The sequence below is a fragment of the Artibeus jamaicensis genome, unplaced genomic scaffold (assembly GCF_021234435.1).
Source record: "Artibeus jamaicensis isolate MK-2021 breed Jamaican fruit bat unplaced genomic scaffold, CSHL_Jam_final contig_387, whole genome shotgun sequence".
Lineage (NCBI taxonomy): Eukaryota > Metazoa > Chordata > Mammalia > Chiroptera > Phyllostomidae > Artibeus > Artibeus jamaicensis.
This window is the reverse complement of record NW_026521812.1, coordinates 23395071-23415817: the sequence shown is the minus strand read 5'-3', so window position 1 is coordinate 23415817 and position 20747 is coordinate 23395071. Positions and strand designations below refer to the sequence as shown.

At 36.6% G+C, this 20747-nt stretch overlaps 1 protein-coding gene across 1 annotated transcript in view; it reads right to left on the bottom strand.

Annotated features, from left to right (window-relative positions):
• Positions 1-20747, bottom strand: part of SEC63 (SEC63 homolog, protein translocation regulator) — a 72096-nt gene that overhangs the window by 46878 nt on the left and 4471 nt on the right. The window contains exons 2-3 of the mRNA XM_037158994.2: positions 5858-5957; positions 1232-1346 (exon numbers count right to left, since the gene is read on the bottom strand). Coding sequence (XP_037014889.2) covers positions 1232-1346; positions 5858-5957 — 215 coding nt within the window. The remainder of the gene's footprint in view (positions 1-1231; positions 1347-5857; positions 5958-20747) is intronic.

The window sequence follows — 20747 nt, the reverse complement described above, 5'->3', positions numbered from 1 at the left end:
CATCTTCTTGTCAATATTTTAATATTAAGCAAACAATAAGTTTACCTTAGTTGTTTTCTCATTAGAGTCACTTTCTAATAATAAGTTTTTGACATTGACTTTTCATAGCATCAAACTGCCCCCAAACCTTTTAATCTTTAAAAGCTCTCAGTGACCATGATCATCACAACACGAAAAGACAAATGATAGGTATACTTCTCTTCTATAAAGCAGAAAGCCAGAAGATAAACACAATCCTTACTTGTGTTATCTGTATCTCGGGGTCAAGCCACCTACTGGGCAGTGACTAGAAGTAAAAGAAGTAGCTTGGAGGAAAAATGGAAAGAGCACTAGATTTAGCTTGGCTAGGACCCCAGAAAATATACAAATTTTCCAGGCCTCATTTTCACCATCAGAAAAAAAGTTAGCTCTGACCAGTGTGGCTCAGCTGGTTGGGCACTGTCCCACAAAGCAACAGGTTGCCAGTTAATACCCGGTCACACAAGGACACCTACCTAGTTTGTGGGTTCAATCCCCAGGCAGGAAACATATAAGAGATGTGTCTTTCTCACATCTATGTTTCTCTCCCTCTCTTTCTCCCTCCCTTCCCCTCTAAAATAAATAAATAAATAAATAAATAAATAAATAAATAAATAAATAAATAAAATGATGCTACAAACAATTAAAAAAGAAAGATAATCTCCATCATTCATTTCAGTTCTAACGTTCCACTGATATACCTAACAGACTAATTTTCTGTTGGAACCTATCAATCAAGTTCAATCAAGAGATCACCCAAAAAATACAACCACGGTTAATCTGAATTTCTATGACAATGAAACCAGTTCTTGTAAGACATAAAGAATTAACACTCTACCTTAGAGTCAACTAACACAGGGTCAAAAGACTTTAATCATTCAAATAACATATATAAACTTCCTGGTTTTAACTTTGCATTAAAGCCAACTTACACATGTCCTTTAAAAATATACTCACTAACCTCTTGTCTTCAAATATTCTGACATTTTAATAATTACCAATCAATCCTTAATAGGATGGCAATCAATATTTATAGCTTAAAAACCATGTACATTTGAATAATAAATAATAGGTTAGATACTTATTTTAGTAAAAAACTTAACTGACCAAAGTCTTATTTTCTAGGCACAGTTCAATTTCTTTTAGGATGTGGACTTACAGGACTTTCATGGGATCATTAAACTAATGTGCATTATATAAAAATACTACTTACAGGATCCAAATTTAATACTTCATAAGGATTGTATTCTTGATATTCTCGGTCTGTTTTGGAAACTTTGTATGCAAGGAATAAGAATAATGCCCATCCTGCAAGCAGAACTACTTTCCTGTTTAGAACAAAGATAAATGAAGTATAAGTAAATACATCTATATGGTTTTCCTTTAAGAGACATAATGGCAAGATCAAGGCATAAAACAATCTAAAGTAGTCTCATATTGCTATGCTTATTGACTCAAATTCTAAACTCCAGAATCCTATAGAGTGCCTGGCATTTAATATTCTCTCAGTTACTACTTGCAGAATTTTAAATGCTGAAGTAAATCCAGCTTACTAACTTACTGAATTATTACATTTGGTCAATATATATTAATACCAAGTATTTAGTAAACCATTAATGTAAAAAAAAAAGAATTGTTCTTGACCTTCCAATAACACTTTTAGAAAGATAAACTATAAAAATAATGGGTCAATTGTGCACAGATGAATAAATAGACATGTTTATAATAGTGAAATTTTGGACACAACCTAAATGTCCATTTATTGGGAACTACTAAATTAAGGGAGATGGAGCCACACAATGGAACATATTTCAGTCTACAGCCACGCCACCCTGAATGCACCCCGTCTCATCTAATCTTGGAACATTTTTTTCACCAAAGATGTAGAAAGATGTACATAATAGGTTGAAAAATGACATATAAGAGCACTTAATTTGGGGAAAAAACTAATTTCTTCTCTCCGATATGTTCTGTTTAGTGACAATGTTTAAAAGACTGATATCAGCACTGGAGAGATTAAAGAAAAGAAGGAAAGCTCATATGCATTATATTCTGAAGGAAAGTCTGACAGTAAGGTAGCAAAAAACCTAAAGTACATACCCTTTTAACTATTCATCTACTTTACTTCAAAAAACTTAGAAGGAAATAAACTAGAATTAACTAAAGAAAGTGTAAAAGGGTGGTTACAGACAAATAACAGCAGAAAAAAGCATGCACATAAGTGCCTATTAATACAGTACTAGACAAATAAATTAACAGTATATCCACACAGTGAAATACTATCAAGCCATTAAAAATACTTGCAGTGGAAAATTATCTACCTTGTATTAATATTATTAAATTTTTTAAAAAACAGGTTTCAAAGCTGTATGTACATGTAATATAATATTTTAAAATAACTTTATTATAAATAAAAATATAGAAAGGTAAATCATCTTAATAGTGGCTATCTTCAAGTGATGAAAGTGAATTGTTTGGTTTTTTATACCCTTTGTATCAAAATTTGTTACACTAAACAGGAACTGTTAAACAAAGACAAAACAGATCACAGGAAGCCTAATCAAACAATATCAGAGTGAACTGTTTTCAAAGACAGAAAGAAAATGTCCCATGTGTTTAAGCTCTTGTTAGGAACCTACCTTTGGAATGAGACTCTAGAATCCAGTTCCAACCTACCTGCTTACCTTTATCACCCTGATTTTTCAAACAAAATAAATCCCCATCTTCCAAAGTTCCCTAAGTCTGTCCCTCTATCGTGCTTTTGCTATTTGGTCTTTCTACCTAGAATTCCCATTTCTCACCTCTGCCTACCCAAACTCTATTCACCCTTCAAGACTCAACTCAGAATGTTCACCCCCTAAGAAGCAATCCTTAATCCTCATCAGTGGGAAGAATGTGGTTACAGTCATGAAGAAACATAAGCCATGTCTTTCTTCCTCAGTCTCACTGCAAGTTCCTTGAGCACCTAGACAGGATCTTAACTAACTTTCATCTAACTTCAGAGTAGCTTAAACACAATTAGCACTGAGATGCAAATTTCTTTCCATCTGATCAAAATAATTCTCTAAGCCTCACTAAGGGCATAATAAATTCAGCAAGCTACTTTCCACATATCTACATGCCAAAAGAAGGCTGGAGCACTCCCATTTTTCCCTGGCTATCTAGGGAGAGGCAGTTACAAACAGGGTCACTGGAACAAAACCACCTGAGGCCAAACCCCAGCTTCACGGCTCCTTAACCAAGGGGTCTTAGCAAGTTGCTTTTAGTCTTTTAAAACTCAGTTTCCAACTTTTGGAGTAGGTGTGAGAATCAACTGAGATTAGGTATCTAAAGCACCTACAAAGTGTCTCAGAAACAGTAAATAATCAACCCATATTAGCTACTGACTGTTACTAGTAACTCCACCCAAATCTCAGCTTCAGACCTTGTTACTCAGGGAAGCGTCTTTGTCTCCAGCCAGAGCTAAGAGTCGTTCCTCCAGTCTTTCATGGCATCCCCCTCACAACCCTTACTAAACTCTATTATCATTACTTCCTTTACTTGCCAATAGCTCCCAAGACTGTAAAATAGTTGAAACATATATACTTGTTAATCACAGCATATTGGCACCTAGTATACCACCTGACACACAGTGTGCATAGTAGGTGCACAGTAACTACTTACTGAATAATAAAAATAATTTAAAATAGTAATTTTTAACTCAAACCCAAAATTTACTAATCAACCCCAATATGCTAAAGAATACATGAAAATATACTTTAATCCCACGCAAATTAATAACTCCACATTTTCTATTACCAACTTTCCCAACAGGCTAACAAAGCTCAGAAAAACGAAGATAAAGGTGAAACTGAAAACCACTAAAGCAAGATTTAAAAGCAAACAAACGTAGAAAGAAAGAGGAACAAAAAAACCTAGGAATATGCTACACCCCTTGCTAGATGTTTTACTTGTAACATCTGGTTCTCTAAGCCAAAGAATAAAGGAAGGAGAGAACAGACTCAAGACAGAACCACCACGATGATGAAAAAACCTACCACGACCAATAAAACTATGCTCTCATTTCCCAAGGGCCAAAGCAAAGGTGGAAAGGTAACAGACTGCATCATTCTCTGTGACCAATGTTTTTTTAACCATGAAGAGGTTGCAGTCAAATAAAATTACAGTGTAGGTCGTGTGCATCCAGAAGACACATTCATTACTAGTATGTACTGAAATGCGAAAAAAATTTAAAAACACTGCAAACGCACAGCTAGTCACGACCTTTAACATATGCACCTGATATATGTAACAATACTTAAAACGCATTTTTGGTTCCTGTAAAAAGATAAGCATTTTCACTACAAATAGCTTCAGTAATTAACTCATAAAGTCTTGATTTTTTTTTACTAAGCATACTTTAAAAATTATTTTAAAATAATTTTGCCCAATTTTGAAAGAATACTTTAAGGTTAAGTAGCAAAAGAAGTTTGATGGTTTCTGAGCTTATCCAAATTGTTACTAGAATCTGTGTAACTTGTCCTTACTTAAACCTCCTTTTAATCTCTATCTCCATTTAAGTAAACCAGTTTATTAATCACTGGAGATTTTTTCTTGAAAAGTGAGGTTCAAATACCCACGGTGTTGACCAAAGCCCAGAAGAAAAGAGACTGGGAGGCCAAAAATATTTGTCTTGCTGTTTAAGCAACAGCAAAAAATAAACAGTGAACATAAAACTTCTCTTGTAAACACTTATTGTGACTTTTAGTTTCAAATCACTGAAGAACGCAACACCAAAGGCAAGATTTCCTTCTCCAAAGGAACTAAACCAGGTAAAGTCAAGCCTTACAAAGAAAAACTATTTAAACTGCCCGAAATTACTAATTTCCTGTTAGGTCTTCCCCTCCTACCTACTGGATAGGTAAATGTAGGTAATTCACAAGCTACAGTCCTCCAACAATGGTAACTCTTTCCCCTGTTATCAGTTCCATCTATTCCCTCTACACTGAGATTTAGGATGAAGACCTGCAGCCTAAGCTCTAAACCAGCACACCCCTTTGCCTCACAAAATCAAACAGGCCTGTTTAAGCAGATGGGCCTGCCGAAATAAAGGGTTGCTAGGTCCCCAATCCACCATTTCCAGCTGCACAACTTTGGTCAAGTTACCTCATTTTCTTAGTCACAGCTTCCCCATCTGAGAAAAAGCAACATCTGCCCTGAAGTTTAATATAAAACGAATGAGATAACACATAAAGCCCTGCCACAGAACCTGGCATACATTATATGCTCAATAAACTGTCACCATGAAATGCAAACTTGATCATGTCACCTCCCAGCGTTTGATAATCTTTTAGAGATTCCCCTATAGTCTTTACAACAAATTCAGATCCTGACCCAAAATGCACAAAGCCTTCCCTCCAGGTTTAATGTCTCTTTCTCTCCTGCTCCTGAGTCAGAAGTACTGTATTTTTCAAACTATAAGATGCAATTACCTCTCCCAAATTTGGGAGGAATAATGGTTGTTAATGATGCTGTTGAGTTCTGTTTACAATTACATTAGTGAAATATTTGTTATTTATGTCATTAAATATTTTACCATTTTTTGCTTCAAAATTTTTCCCCCATTTCCCTCCTCTAAAACCTAGGTGCGTCTTACGGTCCAAAAATATGGTACACGCTCTCTCTCCTTTGAATTTATAAACTGCTCTGTTAAGATAGCTCTCAAATTTACTATTCACATCTTACTAAGGCCACAATTTCTTTACAGATACATATTATATTCATTATTATACCCCCATTTTAGATGATATCTAGCAAAAAGTAAACACTAAGATTTTTTTTATTGCAACCAATTACTTACTTTACTGTAGGAATAATATTTGGCTGGGGGTTTAATAACCGTAAACGATACCACATACATCTTCCATACACGTTTCTGATATTCTTTAATCGAATTTGCTCTGTCAAAAAAAAAAAAAAAGGGGGGGGTGATAAGTTAAATCATTTTTCAGTGAAAGCAAAACTAGACTTAATCCCATACTAACCTTCATCACAATGCTATTATTTTCCTGGAATATGAAAGTACCACCTACTTAAATAACCTTTAAGAAAAACCCACAAGATAGAACAAATTATCTAGGAAATTTTATTCAACTCTTGAATATTCAACTTTCAAGGAAGGTACCAAGGAACTGTTTTTCATGTGAGACTTCAATAACTACTAATTGAAAAATGTAATAACTGACTTGCACCCAAAATATTTAGTCACATAATCAGTAATTTCTGAGACATTTTCTCCTCCTCTCTCTTCTACCAAAGAAGTAGTAAAAAATATGAAACAGTTGAAACATGTGGTTTATTAAGGAAGCTAAGCAGAAATGGTAGTTTTCAAACATGAAAATTATATTAAATTTAAAAAGTCACCCAAACCCATACAAAGTTAAAATAGATTCATATAAGAGTTATGACGAAAAGTATTATTTTAGCCCCCAGGAAAAACCTGTGATTCAATTGAAAAGAAATTAAACCAAAACCAAAATATCACATAGAGTTTTACTATAAACTACAATCACTTGGTTTGACTAATGCTCCCAAGTTTTTTTTAAAATGTTTAAGTTTTAAAATAAAATACCCATTCACAAAGATAGCATGCAGAAAGCAAAGAACAAAGAAGCACCTACCCCTCCCAAAGCCAAAGCCAAAAAACAAACATTCAGAAGGCCAAGAACACAGCATCCACAGCCACGCACAAAAAAAGAAGATCCACATTATATTCACCTTCTGGCCCAACACACCGCAAAGACAGCCAAAAACCTCAAAAGAGCAACAAGCTTGACGACTGTGCCATCATCAGGTTCCCCCTTAACACTGAAGTCAGCCATGAAGATAGAAAACAAAAGCACCAGAATGTGTTCATTGTAGGTATCAAAGCCAAAAAGCACCAGATCAAACAGGCTGTGAAGAAGTTCTATGGCAATGACATGGTCAAGGTCACATGCTGCTCAGGCCTGATGGAGAGAAGAGGGAATATGTTCAACTGACTCATAGCTATACATGATGCTTTGGATGCTGCCAACAAAACTGAAATCATCTAAACCGAGTCCAGCTGGCTAATTGTAAATATAAATTTTTTCATGGTATTTAAAAACTACAAAACCACAGTCCTTAAATGAGATGTCAGATAAGTAAAAGAACTTTACATATAATAGAATGGTCTCCGAAGCTACCATGTAAAAAGTCCAACTATCCTGTTACCACCATGCACTGAGGAAAGCATCCACATTGGAGAGCATATGGAAAGAGGTATCAGAACCAGGTGTGGTGCAGAAGGATCCATGTAGGGGAACAGTGGTAGCAGAAAGGGTAATAAGCAGGGGAACTGATCAAATAACTAACTATGGGGGAAGGCAAAAGTAGGTTTACAGTTGTGAGTATATGAAACAGAGTGTACTCTTGTATTATTCTTTAGTATTGTACTATTTATTACTATTAATCTACTTTTGCCCATCCTTGTATATTAGGATAACTGGAATCAGTTTTTCACTGTCATACATATCAGAGAAGGGTCTGATATACACATTAAAAAATAGAAAACAAGAATGAACCTTGTGGCATTAAATTGGAATAGGCTAATACAGATGTAGCTCTATATACATACATACATATTTCCTAGCTCTATCTGACAAGAGAGATTAAAACAGTGAGATCTCAATAGTAGTAAGCATATCTACCACCCAGATCTTGACTTCTAAATATCATTCTCCACTAACAAGAACCAGAGATCAAAGTATGTTTCCACAAAAAAAAAAAAATTACAGAAAAGAATGATTTCACAGTGGGAAAGTGTGGTAAGCTGAATCCCCACCCCCAACCCTCTCCAAAACGTCTTCATCCTAATACCCAGAACCAGTGAATATATTAACTTACATGGTGAATGGGACTCTACAGATGTGACTAAATTGAAGATCTTGAGATGAGGAGATTATCCTAGATTACCTGGTGGGCCCAATATAATCACAGGGGTTCTGTGGTTATAGGAGGCAGAAGGATCAAAGACAGGTGATATGACAATGGGAGCAGAGGGGCCACAAGCCGAGGAATACAGGCTACCTCTAGAAGACGGAGAAGCAAGGAAACAGATTCTACTCCAGGACCACCAGAAAGAACCAGCCCTGCCAATACTGTCACTGGTCCGAGAAAACAAATTTTGGACTTCTGGCATCCAGAACTATAAGAGAATAAATCTGTGTGGTATTAAGCTACCAAAGTTGTGGTAATTAGTTATAACAGCAACACGAAACTAATACAGAATACCTGGCATCACCACCTTCGTCAGGTTATCAGTGAACATCACCAGCAACGGGACAAAAAACAATCATACGATCTGACAGAAGGCAATGAGAACACAGAATCAATTTTGTGAAATTCCTGCCTGAATGTAATTATTGAAAAGAACACACCAAATTCAGGTTCACTCTATAAAATATTTGGCCAATAACCTTTAAAGTCAAGAAAAAAAACTGAAGAACTGTTTTGGACTTAAGGAACATGTCAACTAAATGTGATGTGTGACTATGAATGGGATCTTCTACTATAAAGGACATCATTGAGACAAGTGACAAAACTTGAATGGGATCTGAGGATGAAATGGTAATAATGATAATTTTCTGATTTTCATAGTTAAAATGTGGACACTTTTGAAAATACCACTGGAGATTTTTTCATCTGTATTTCATTAAATTAAGCCCTCACAGTCTCTCATTTCCAGGTTTGAAACCAAGGAAACAGCTGATAAAGTTATAACAAAGCTGAAGTCTATTAGCCAGGCAGCTTGATCTATTCAAAGAAATGACATTCTCACCAATGTGCCTGGCCAAGACAAAGTACACATGGTTTTCAGCCCCCACAGTCTTGTACAATGTGTACATTATACCTCACTCTTCCAGTCCAAAACTTAGATCTTACCTTTTTAGAAGAAGGTTTAAGTCAAATAATAAGTACTACAAGGTGTGGTTTATACCAAAGCATAATGGCATTTAGATTTTTTTTAAGATTTAAGATTTTATTTATTTATCTTTAGAGGGGAAGGGAAGGAGATAGGGAGAGAAATATCAATGTATGGCTGCCTCTCATGTGTCCCCCGCTGGGAGGTTGCAGGCCCCCCCCCTGCAACCCAGGCATGTACCCTGACTGGGAGTCTAACCGCGATACTCTGGTTCTCAGGCCCGTGCTCAATCCACTGAGCTACATCAGCCAGGGCTGGCATTTAGATTTTGACCACAACTAAATATTCATAGTACACATTCCAAATCTCCATACAAATGACCTCTGTCAAAGTATCACAAATCTCTATCACAGACAATTGTCTGTCTCCATCACAGACAATTTTTATATGACACTTAGAAAAATAAAAAGTTCACTTATAAACTTCTAGTTTATAGAATTAGGAGTTCCATGGCCAGTAAAAATTATGTTAGTAATATTAACATATGTTATGTTAGTAATATATGTTAAAGTTTCTTAAGAAATTATCCACATTTATAGAAAAGGGAAATTACAAGGTCATAAACACAGCTCTATAGTTTAAAAACAACGTAACATATTATGGTTGCTCTCAGCAGCTGAGCATAAAGTTTACATGTCTGTGGGAACAGTCCAGGTTTGGGGAGGAGGTTATTATGGTTATGCTTCATAAGCTGCACGGTGCCTTTGCTAAAACAGTCACATCCATCTGTTCACGCCAGGATAATCTGCCAGGCTGCAGCACACTGAGTGAACTCATAGCACCACATTCCTAGAACCCAAAGAGTTAAAAGAGTATCAGCCAGGTCTGAAGTCTTTGAACCTCTGTGCCTGCTTACCACAACAAAAATATTTTTTAATTGTATTTATTTATCTTTAGAGGGGAAGGGAAGGAGAGAGGGAGAGAAATATCAATGTATGGTTGCCTCTTGTGCATTACCTGCCGGGAACTGGCCTGCAACCCAGACATGTGCCCTGACTGGGAACTGAACCATGATCCTTTGGTTCACAGGCCCACACTCAATCTACTGAGCTACACCAGCCAGAGCTAACAACAAAAGTATTTTTAATCATGTACCTTCTTGTAGATTTCTAATTTGGCATCTAAAATGTTTCATCATAAGCCCTGGCCAGTGTGGCTCAGCTGATTGGTGTCATCCCATACACCAAAAGGCTAGGGGTTTGATTCCTAGTTAGGGCACATACCTAGGTTGAGGGTTAAACTTAGGGCACAAATGGAGGCAATTAATCAATATTTATTTATTTACTTATTTATTTTTCTTTCTCTCTCTCTCTCATCAATAAACATATTTTTAAAACAAAAATTTCCATCATAAGTTCAAACAGTTGCAATAGATGCCATTTGACATAAAGTTGACATTTTAAAGTAAAATAGTTTCATTGCTTTTAAATGCACCGATGATATCTGAAAAACATACCCACCATCATCCATTTATAAAAATTCTTGAACAAACCCTTCATTCTACTTCCCCCATATAATTTTATCCTAATTTACTTTTACCCTGGTAAGACATTTGTTATAATACTGACAATACTTCTTAAAATTAATTTTTTCTATCACTATGACTATTACATTTCCCCAACTTTATATTTCAAAATTTTTCAAGCCTTCAGCAAAGTTCAAAGAATATTAAAGTGAACAATATCTTTCACCTAAATTAACCAATTGTTAACATTTTGCAACTGTGGCTTTATCTCTAGCTTCCTCTTCCCCCCCCCCTCCTTTTTTTCTCAATTATTTTACAGCAAGTTGCAGACATCAAGACATTTTATCCCTAAATGCTTTGGCACATACCAAAGATTTATTAAATAGTTTTATCTTCTACTTTAACTATACCTTGCCAAAATTGGAAGTTGCAAATTACCTTGGATCAATCAATTTACAGAAAATATGCTCTGTAACCTAACTGGAAAAGGCAGTCCTTACTGTTAAACCAATGAAATGAAAAGTAAGCAACGCAAATTGGTCAGAAAAGTCTGATTTCAGTTTTTAGTTCAGATAAATATATCTAAAAACTGTGATATTTTGAGGGCTATAAAAATCACTTGCAAATAAATATTAGGACATGCTTTTTATGTAGATTAAAATTAAAGTCAAATGATATACAGGTAATTTATTTAAAAGAAAAAGATGTACCACACTTCTCTTTCTAAAATTCAAAGACTCCTAGAACTATTCCTAAATCCTAAAGGATCCAAGAAAATGGTGCCAAGAATGAAAAGGTTACATTTTGATGTAACCATTCTAAAAAGTCTAAAAATTATTATGTGTCTGTTTCTTCTACCTATCCAAAGCCTATCTGCACTGAGTTGAGCCCATATCATTGTTGGGACAATGAAGCTGGGGGGCTTGATTGCTTTAGTCTGAAAGACTGAAAGAGCCAAGGAACACAATTAATGGTAGTTCGGTACACTCAGAGGTCATTGTGAGGCAAATCTCACAACCACAAGTATTATCACTGTAAATAAACTTTGTAAAGACCACTTTAAAAATACAGCAAGTGGCTACATTATGGAGATTAAAAATGTATACCTGCAGGATGACCAAAATACCGAATGTTACATAATGACACACCTGTGGCTTGGAATAAAATTTCCAGTGATGGTATCACATTCAGAACCTAAAAGTGCTGTATCCTGAACAAATACAAACAAAACATACATATTCTGAAGAACTGTTAGGGGAGTCAAAAAATAGCTCTGGTGACCACAAAGACACTGAGATTGAATACGTGAAGAATTTAAAAACTGTTTCCTGAAATATTAAGGGATAAAACTTTTTAAAATCTTCACCGTAGGATATGTTTATTGATTTGAGAGAGAGAGAGAAAGAGGAAGGGGGAGAGAGAGAAACATCAATCAACTGACAAACATGCCCCAGCCTGCAACCTAGGCATGTGCCCTGACCCGTGATCGAACCTGAAACCTTTTGATGTATAGGAAAATGCTCCAACAAACAGCTACCTGGCCAGGGCAGGAATAAAACTATTTTTAAAGTACTACATTTTATAGTATCTGATTTTTAAATATGTAACTAAAATTTATAAATTAAACATTTTAAGTAGATATTATTACTTCATCCTTAAAAGGACATATATTCAAACTGGCCAAAAAAGTTTTCATTTCATTGAGATATAGAACTGCATGTCAGATCTTGTCAGTTCTCTGCTTATAAACCTTCAATAGTTTCCCACTGCATCTAAAATAAAATCCCAGCCTTTTACCCTGACTTACAGATATGATGCATCCCAGCTCCCGCTCTGATTTTATCCCATATTATTCTCACCTGCCACACTCCTGCCACTTTGGTCTTCTCTGTTCCTGGAATATGCCCAACTCTCTTGCTTTAAAAGCTTTTGTACACAACTCTTCCTCCAGCCTGAAATAGGCTTTTCCTACCCAATTCAGCTCTTTGAATGGCTGACTCTCTTCTGTCATTCAGTTTGAAGAAATGTTCTCAGGAAGATTCTCTGAATACTCTACTTGTCTACAAAGTATTTATCATTATCTGATTTTTTTATTGTTCACATGTGGTATGTCAATTGCTCCCCATACCAGGATGTAAGCTTCAAGAGAACAAGGATCTCGTCTATATTGTTTACCCTGATATTCCAGTGGTGAACACACAATGTCTGGCAAATAGTGGGTGCTTAATAAATTTGTTGAATGTATTTAGGAGATAGGAATGTATTTAGAAGGTGTATTTAGGGGGTGTCCTAAATGATACCCCCCATCACTCTTGGGATTATGGATGTATTATTACACTTTTTTTAAAAAATGAGGCTCGGAGAGGTTAAATAACTTGCCCAAAGTTACAGATGGTACCAAAGTAACAGCAAGTAATCACTAAAGAAAAGAGATAGGACTTGTGCCCAGATTTAAATTCATATGTCTTTATGATTAATCACTGTATTTTAACTACCTTCCCCTAATAAAATAAATAGATTGCTTAAAATATACTGTGTTCCTCTTCTCATTAATTTAATCACACCTACCCTAACCATATCTCCTAAGCAGTAAATACAATATGTAAGAAATCCGGGTAAAAAAAAATTAAGAACAAGGGGAGGCTAACAACAACTGATTAGATATCTCTTACAAAAACTCTAGTAAAACAGAAGCGTACAAAAAAAGTGCTATAAATAAAACGGCTGCAAGGATTTCAGTACTAAAGTATGTGGGACAAGGAATACAGCATATAAATTTCAGGGGCAAGGGAGTTGGATAGCAAACCAGGTCCTTTTCATTTCTTGTAGCTCAGGTTGCTATAGAAATGTCAAGGTCCAAAAGAAAAGCAAACATCCAGTTTGTTATAAAAAGGACGTATCCTCAGAAGAGTTCCAGAAGTGGAATTATTAAGTTTAAATTTTTTAACATTGTTATAGCTTTCTAAAAATGTAGGACTATACATTCTGTTGTGGTCTCAATCTAGTAATTTGTGTACTTGTCTAATTAGAATCCTTCCACTCCACCCAGATTTACACACTATCAGAACAGGACTAGATTACATTCATCTTTGTACCATCTGCTGCTCCTGATTTGTTCAATCAATAACTGTTCAATCAATAACTACTGAAATGTTCAATCAATAACTACTAGATTTAACTAAACAGGCAAAAATTTAAAGCCAACAAGATCTGGAGACTAAATGAGAAAATTCCTCCATCCATACTGACACAAACATAATTCCAAAATGTAAGGAATATCTTAAGAGAATGAACACCACAACTTTTCAAAGAAGCAATGTGATGGTGAGATTGCAAAAATATTTCTTATCAAAAGTCTGTTAATAGGAAACATTTTTTAAAAGAAAGTCCAAGTACAATATGGATATATTTGTTATCGCCTTATTTATAGGGAACCTATCCATGTGGCAGTGGTGAATGTAGTCCAGACCCTGATTCAGAAAACTGGCAGGGAGTGAGTCAGCACACAAGAACTGAGTCCATGGATAGGTTTTCCTGTGGGGAATCAGGCCTGCATTGTATCTAGGCTGCTTAGAGGCTTGCTGTTTGCTAAAACTCCCGCACCCTGAATTGAGGCACCAAATGTTTACTGCATACCTTTAAGGTAACTTCCTAAATTCTGTGCTAAACCTCCCAAGTATAGAGTATAACCAGTTCAACCACCTTCCCCCCTGCATTTGCAAATACCTTTTTTCTTTGAAGTAATCAGCAACATTCTTCCCTTTGTTATCTATAAAAGGTAACCACCTAAAGTGAAACTATGCATAGTAAATGAGGACTATCCTCAATGTAATGTACCCAGAAAAGCAATAAAAGCCTGTCCAGGCAGGGGTCGGGCCCTCTCTCACTCAAACAGTGGCCATGCTGTCCTTTTCTCCACAGGACTTCTATAGTCCATATGAATTTGTTTGTCACAGCCACAACACACGGACCCCACTGGCTGGAGTCTGCATCACTTATTGATGTCTGAATAAAAACTATGATTAAGGAAACAAACTATGATTAAGGAAATCTGAGAAAATAAAAATAAGTTTATTTTTGTTTTTCAGGTTCTCCGAGATCAAGCGAGTATGAAATACGACCTTTAAATAAAAACTGAACACATTTATTAATCCAATGTGTGCACCACATCTATAAAGCCTAAATGCTGTACTATAATTCATACTGGCAAGCTCCCAGCTGGTTTCCTCTATTGTGTGGGACTTAAGTGCATCTGTACTACATGTCTGATACCCCTTTCTGTCAGAATAAAGCACGTTGGGAATGACTTTATTTTAAAATAACTCAAACTTCTCAGATTTCTAATATCCCTTCTACTCTAAATTAAATATGCACATTCATAAAATATACTCCTCTGAACACAAAGCTGGTACCAGTCACTTTTTATTTAAAAACACAAATAAATTCACTCAAGAATGAAATAATCAACTCTACTATAATTAGAAATCATCTATATAAATTAAATCAATTATAAGATCAACATTTCATTTAGTTTTTTTAATTTTTTTATCCTCACCCGAGGACAGCTTTTCATTGCTTTGAGAGAGAGAGAGAGAGAGAGAGACAAAGAGAGAGACACATCAAATGGTTGCCTTGAGTACTAGACCCAGGATCATAAGCACCCAGACCAGTGATGGAACCTGCAACCTACACATGTGCCCTGACCAGGAATCAAACCCACAACCTTTTGGTATACAGCATGACTCTCCAACCATCTGAGCCATCCAGATCAAGATTTTATTTTAAATGAAAATGTTCATACCCATCCTTCTCCCTGCACTCAATCCTCAAAACTGATAAATATTAATAGGTTATTATTGAGCCAATCACCAAACAGCTTTTAAGAAAAAGAAGTAAGTCAAGACAGGGATGAGTGAAAATTCAAAATATGTACTCCACTCTCTCATTCTCTCCATGGTACTTACATTCCGTAAACAGCCCAACCTATTTTAGAATTTCTCTTTCTAATCTGCCCATTCCCCTACATTCTGACCTCTCAATGTACTAATAAACCTGACACGGATCCCTTCTCCATCTACTTTTTCTCCACCTAGCCACCACTACCCTCCATCCCCTTCTACCAAACCATTCTTCACACAAGGCTCCACAGAAGCAAAACTGACCATGTTGTTATCCTACTTTAAAATCTCCATTGTTTACCCAATAACTTACAAAGTATTAACTTTCTAAAATGGTTGATTTGCTCCTAAATGTCAATCACATTAAATTCTCATTATTTCTGAACATCTCATTATTGCATACACTTTCCCCTATACCTACAATGCTTTTAACCCATTTACACTTTAAGATATACTGCAAATCACCTCTCTTCTGCACGAAACACCTAAATCCCCAAACAGAATTATTCACTCCTTCCTCTGTATTCCCAGAGCACTTTCCACTTGCCATTTTAATGCTTATTATAACATGTTATATTAATTACAGGAGACAGTATTAAGTGTAGTGGCTAACAAGAGAATCTCTGACATAAAACAGATTTAGGTCCAATACCCAATCTCCTACCTAGTAGCTACAGAGCTTTAGGCAATTTAGTTACCTAGAGAGCTAGGGCTCCATTTTTTTCATCGATAAAACTAGGATAACACAGGAATCTAGCTCCAAGTGCCTCTGTGAGTGCATTTGGTACTATCTACCTTGAGGCCAGTAAACATGCAATGAACACCAGCAGAGCTAAAATAAGAAGGATCACAATTATCCCTCTCAGACTGGAGGGGATATGGGGCCTTCCTACACAAGAGCGAAATTATGTCTGAAGTCATCCCCACAGGGGTGGCATACACCAAAATATTTAATTAACCTTGGGTGATGGAATTACAAGCAATTTTGGTTCTATTTACTTGTGCTCTTCTGCACTGAATATGTGCCACTTACTAAGAAAAAAAATCTTATGCACTTAAAAATCTGACCCATCACCTAGAAGCTGTATCTAGTATAAAGTTAATACTCTATAAAATATTTGCTAAATAAAGCAATTTCTATAGTACATTTAGTTTTGGAGGCTTGTTTATATGAATTTATTTCTTGGCTTCTCATAATCACTTCTTGAGTAGGTAGGGCCAGTTATTATTACAACCCCTACAAAATGAAGCTGAGAGTCCAGAAATAACTAAAAGGCACCAGGCTGAAACTTAAAACCAAATATTCTAACTTTTCAGAGTTTTCTTACTCTACTACTAAGCACTGAAAGTGGACTCCTACTCACATTCCCAGGTCAGAGAGCCAGAACTCTTGACACCACTGGAGAGGGAGCAAGCAAAGAAAAATAAATGTAACTTTTTAAAGAAGTTTCACTAATCCTTTCAAACAATAAAAAAAAATTTGAGTACATAAACTCCCAATGAAATTGTTCCAGAAAGACTATGTAACTAGCAAAAATAGTAGTAATAGCCCCACTACGTGCCAGACACTGCTCTAATACTTTCCATGTATCTGTTTAATCCCCACTTTATTTAATTCTATGAAACAGATAACTACCATCACTGTTTTACAGACAAGTGAATTAAAACACATAGAAGTTAAAGATGATGTGCCTAAGATCACACAGTGAATATTGAAAATGATCAAGGAGTAAGGTCAGTTAGTAAGTTTTTAGCAATCCTACTCCTGCATTATTTATCTGAAGAAATCCAAAAACCTAATTAGAAAAGTGAGATGCACCCCTATGTTCATTACAGCATTATTTACAATAGCTAAGATAGAGAAGCAACCTAAGTGCCTATAGACTGACGAATGGATAAAGAAGATGTAGTATGCACCTACAAGGAATACGGCTCAACCATAAAAAAAGAATGGAATCTTGCCTTTGCAACAACATGGTGGACCTAGAGGGTATTGTGCTAAGTGAAATAAGAAAAAGATAAATACTGTATGATTTCACTTATATGTGGAATCTAAAAAACAATATAGACAAACAAACATAACAGAAACAAATTCATAGATACAGAAACAAACTGGTGGCCCCAGATGGGAGCAGGGTTAGGCAGGCGGGAAGAAAAACTTGAAGGAATTAAGGAGTATGAATTGCTAGTTCCAAAAACAGTCATAGGGATGTAAAGTACAGCATAGGGAATATAGTCAATAATATTGTATCAATAATAACTATGTATGTTGCCAAATGGATACTAGATTTATTGGGGTGATCCTTTCATAAAATATATGTGTCTAATCACTATGTGGTATACCTGAAACTAATATAATATTGTATATCAACTATAATTAAAAAATAAAACAAAAGCTTGAGGGACTTCTTCTGGTCAAGATGACAGCGTAGGCAGACATAGCTCACCTCTTCGCACAACCACATCAAAATTACAACTAAAATATGAAACCACCATCACTCAGAACCATCAAAAATGAAGTTGAATGGAAGTGTGACAACTACAGAATTAAAGAAACCACATCCATCCAGACTGGTAGGAGGGGCGCAAACACAGAACAGGCTGGTCCCATACCCACATATGGTAGATAAAAATACATAAGGAATATCTTGGGAGCAAGGAATCCCAGTCCAACACCAGGCCCTCCCAGCCCAGGGTTTCAGTGCCAGGAAGATAAATCCCCACAACTTCTGGCTGCAAAAAACTAGCAGGGATTGAGTCAGTGGAAGAAACTTTTGAAGCCCCACACAGTTCCTCTTAAAGAGACACACACAGACTTCCTATTCAGACTCACTCCCTCTGAGCTCTGGCACTGGGGTAGTGGCTTTAAAGGCACCAGTGACATACTGAGAGAAACTGGAGTGTCTGGCAACAAGGTAAGCAGAAACCACTGTCCCTTTTCTGAGCCCTCCCCACCCAGAGCCACTGAGCCAGCAAGCTGGTGCCATATCTGAGACTCCATTAACCTAACACTGTTTGACTAGCCTCGGAGATTCCCAGAGACTCTGCTGCACCCAAATTACCGGGGCACCCAAGCTGCTTTTCCATATGAATGGCTGGTCTTAGCTCATGCTTTTACAACTTCCCAAATCCTCTCAAACAATCAACAGCTGGCCTCAGGGAGCCTCAGGCCCAGCACTAGCAGCAGCCAGCACTAGCAGCAGCCAGCCCAGATTCATACTTTGGCTTCCCCTGGGAATCTCCAAGCCCAGCACAAGTAGTAGCCATCTCACATTGCAGCTCAGGCAGTGTGGCCCCAGGCAAAACACAAGTCAGGGATGGTCTTGGCCTGCACCACCTGAAAAACCCCAGGGCCAGAGCACCCAGCAAACAGCTACAGACCACATCAGAGCACCACCACCCTGCCCCCACACAGATGATCCTCCACACAGGGTGGATGGAGGTTGTTGGTAAGTAGTCACAGCCAACCCTTGCAGCTGATTCATCTGCCAAGAGCACCCTAGGCTCAATTAAAAGAGAAGCAAGTACTCAGGCCACACAAAGGGCTTACCTCCAGTACCTGGCCTGGGTAATAGGGGCAGCTGTGCCAACAGACCCTATAGCACACCTACTACATTACAACACAGTACCAAGACATGAAGTCAAAGCAGCTCTACATAATACATGGAAACAAACACAGGGAGGCTGCCCAAACAAGGAGACAAAGAAACATGGCCCAAATGAAGGAAGAGATCGAAACTCCAGAAAAAGAGCTAAACAAAATGGAGATAAGCAATCAGATGCAGAGTTCAAAACAGTGGTTATAAGAATGCTCAAGGAACTTAGTGAGGGCCTCAGCAGCACAAAAATGATCCAGTCAAAAACAAAGGATACACTAATTGAAGTAAATAATTTACAGGGAAACAACAATAGAGAGGATGAAATTGAGAATCAAATCAATGATTTGGAACATAAGGAAACAAAAAACAACCAATCGGAACAAGAAGAAGAAAAAAGAATCTAAAAAAATGAAGATAGTATAAGCAGCCTCTAATATAATTTCGAGATGTCCAACATTGGAACACAGGGGTGCCAGAAGAAGAGAAAAAGCAATTGGGAATCTATTTGAAAAAATAGTTCTCTTAAACCAGTTCTTCCTCAAAAGAAAGAAAACTTCCCTAATTTGGTGAAAGAAATAGACATGCGAGCCTAGGAAGCACAAAACAAGGTGGATATAAAGAGCCCCACTCCAAGACATCATAATAAAAATGTGAAAGGTTAAAGACAAAGAGAGAATCTTAAATGCAGCAAGGGGAAAAAAGTTAGTTATCTACAGGGGAGTTCCCATAAGACTGTCAGCTGATTTCTTGAAAGAAACTGCAGGTCAGAAGGGATTGGCAAGAAATACTCAGTCATGAAAAGCAGGGACCTATAGCCAAGATTGCTCTACACAGCAAAGCTATCATTTAGAATCAAAGGGCAAATAAAGAACTTCCAGGACAAAGGAAAACCAAAGAAGTTCATTCTCACCTAATCATTATATAAAATGTTAAAGAGACTTATTAAAGGAAAAGAAGATCAAAACTAAAAACAGTAAAATGGCAAAAATACGTATCTATCAACAATTGAATCTATAAAACAAACTAGGCAAAGAAAAAAGGCAAATTCGTGGATAAGAAGACCTTTTCATGCTTGCCAGATGGGAGGGGGTGTGGGGGAATGGGTGAGGAGGTTAGGGGATTAAGAAGTACAAATAGGTAGTTACAGAATAGCCATGGGGATGTACAGTACAGTATAGGAAATGGAGTAGCCAAAAAACTTATACACATGACCCATGCTCATGGATATGAACAATGGCATGGGGACTGCCTGAGGAAGTGGGGGTACTGGGTTGGAGGAGGGATAAGGTGGAAAAAAATCAGGACAACTACAATAGCATCAATAATAAAATTTATTTAAAACATGAAAAAAAGTAATATTTTATCTTGATTCGAAGGATCTATAATCCTTAACCTATAAAAGAATAAAAGTATGCTCTTATTTGAAATTCTAAAAATTACAAGTAGTTATTTTCCCTTATCACGTCACTGTAAGCCTATACTGTTAGTTTAAAAATATATATTTGGCTTCAACTACAAACTTTACAGCATTATTCTACCATAACTGCTCCTTAGCTTTCTAAAACAAAAAAGTTAAAACATTATCCCTGGCTGGTGTGGCTCAGTGAACTGGGCTCTGGCCTGCAAACCAAAGAGTTGCCGGTTTGATTCCCATTCAGGGCACATGCCTGGGTTGTGGACCCAGTCCCCAGTAGGGGACATGCACGAAGCAACCACACATTGATGGTTCTCTTTCTCTCTCCCTTTCACTCTCTAAAAATAAATAAATAAAAAATATTTTTTTA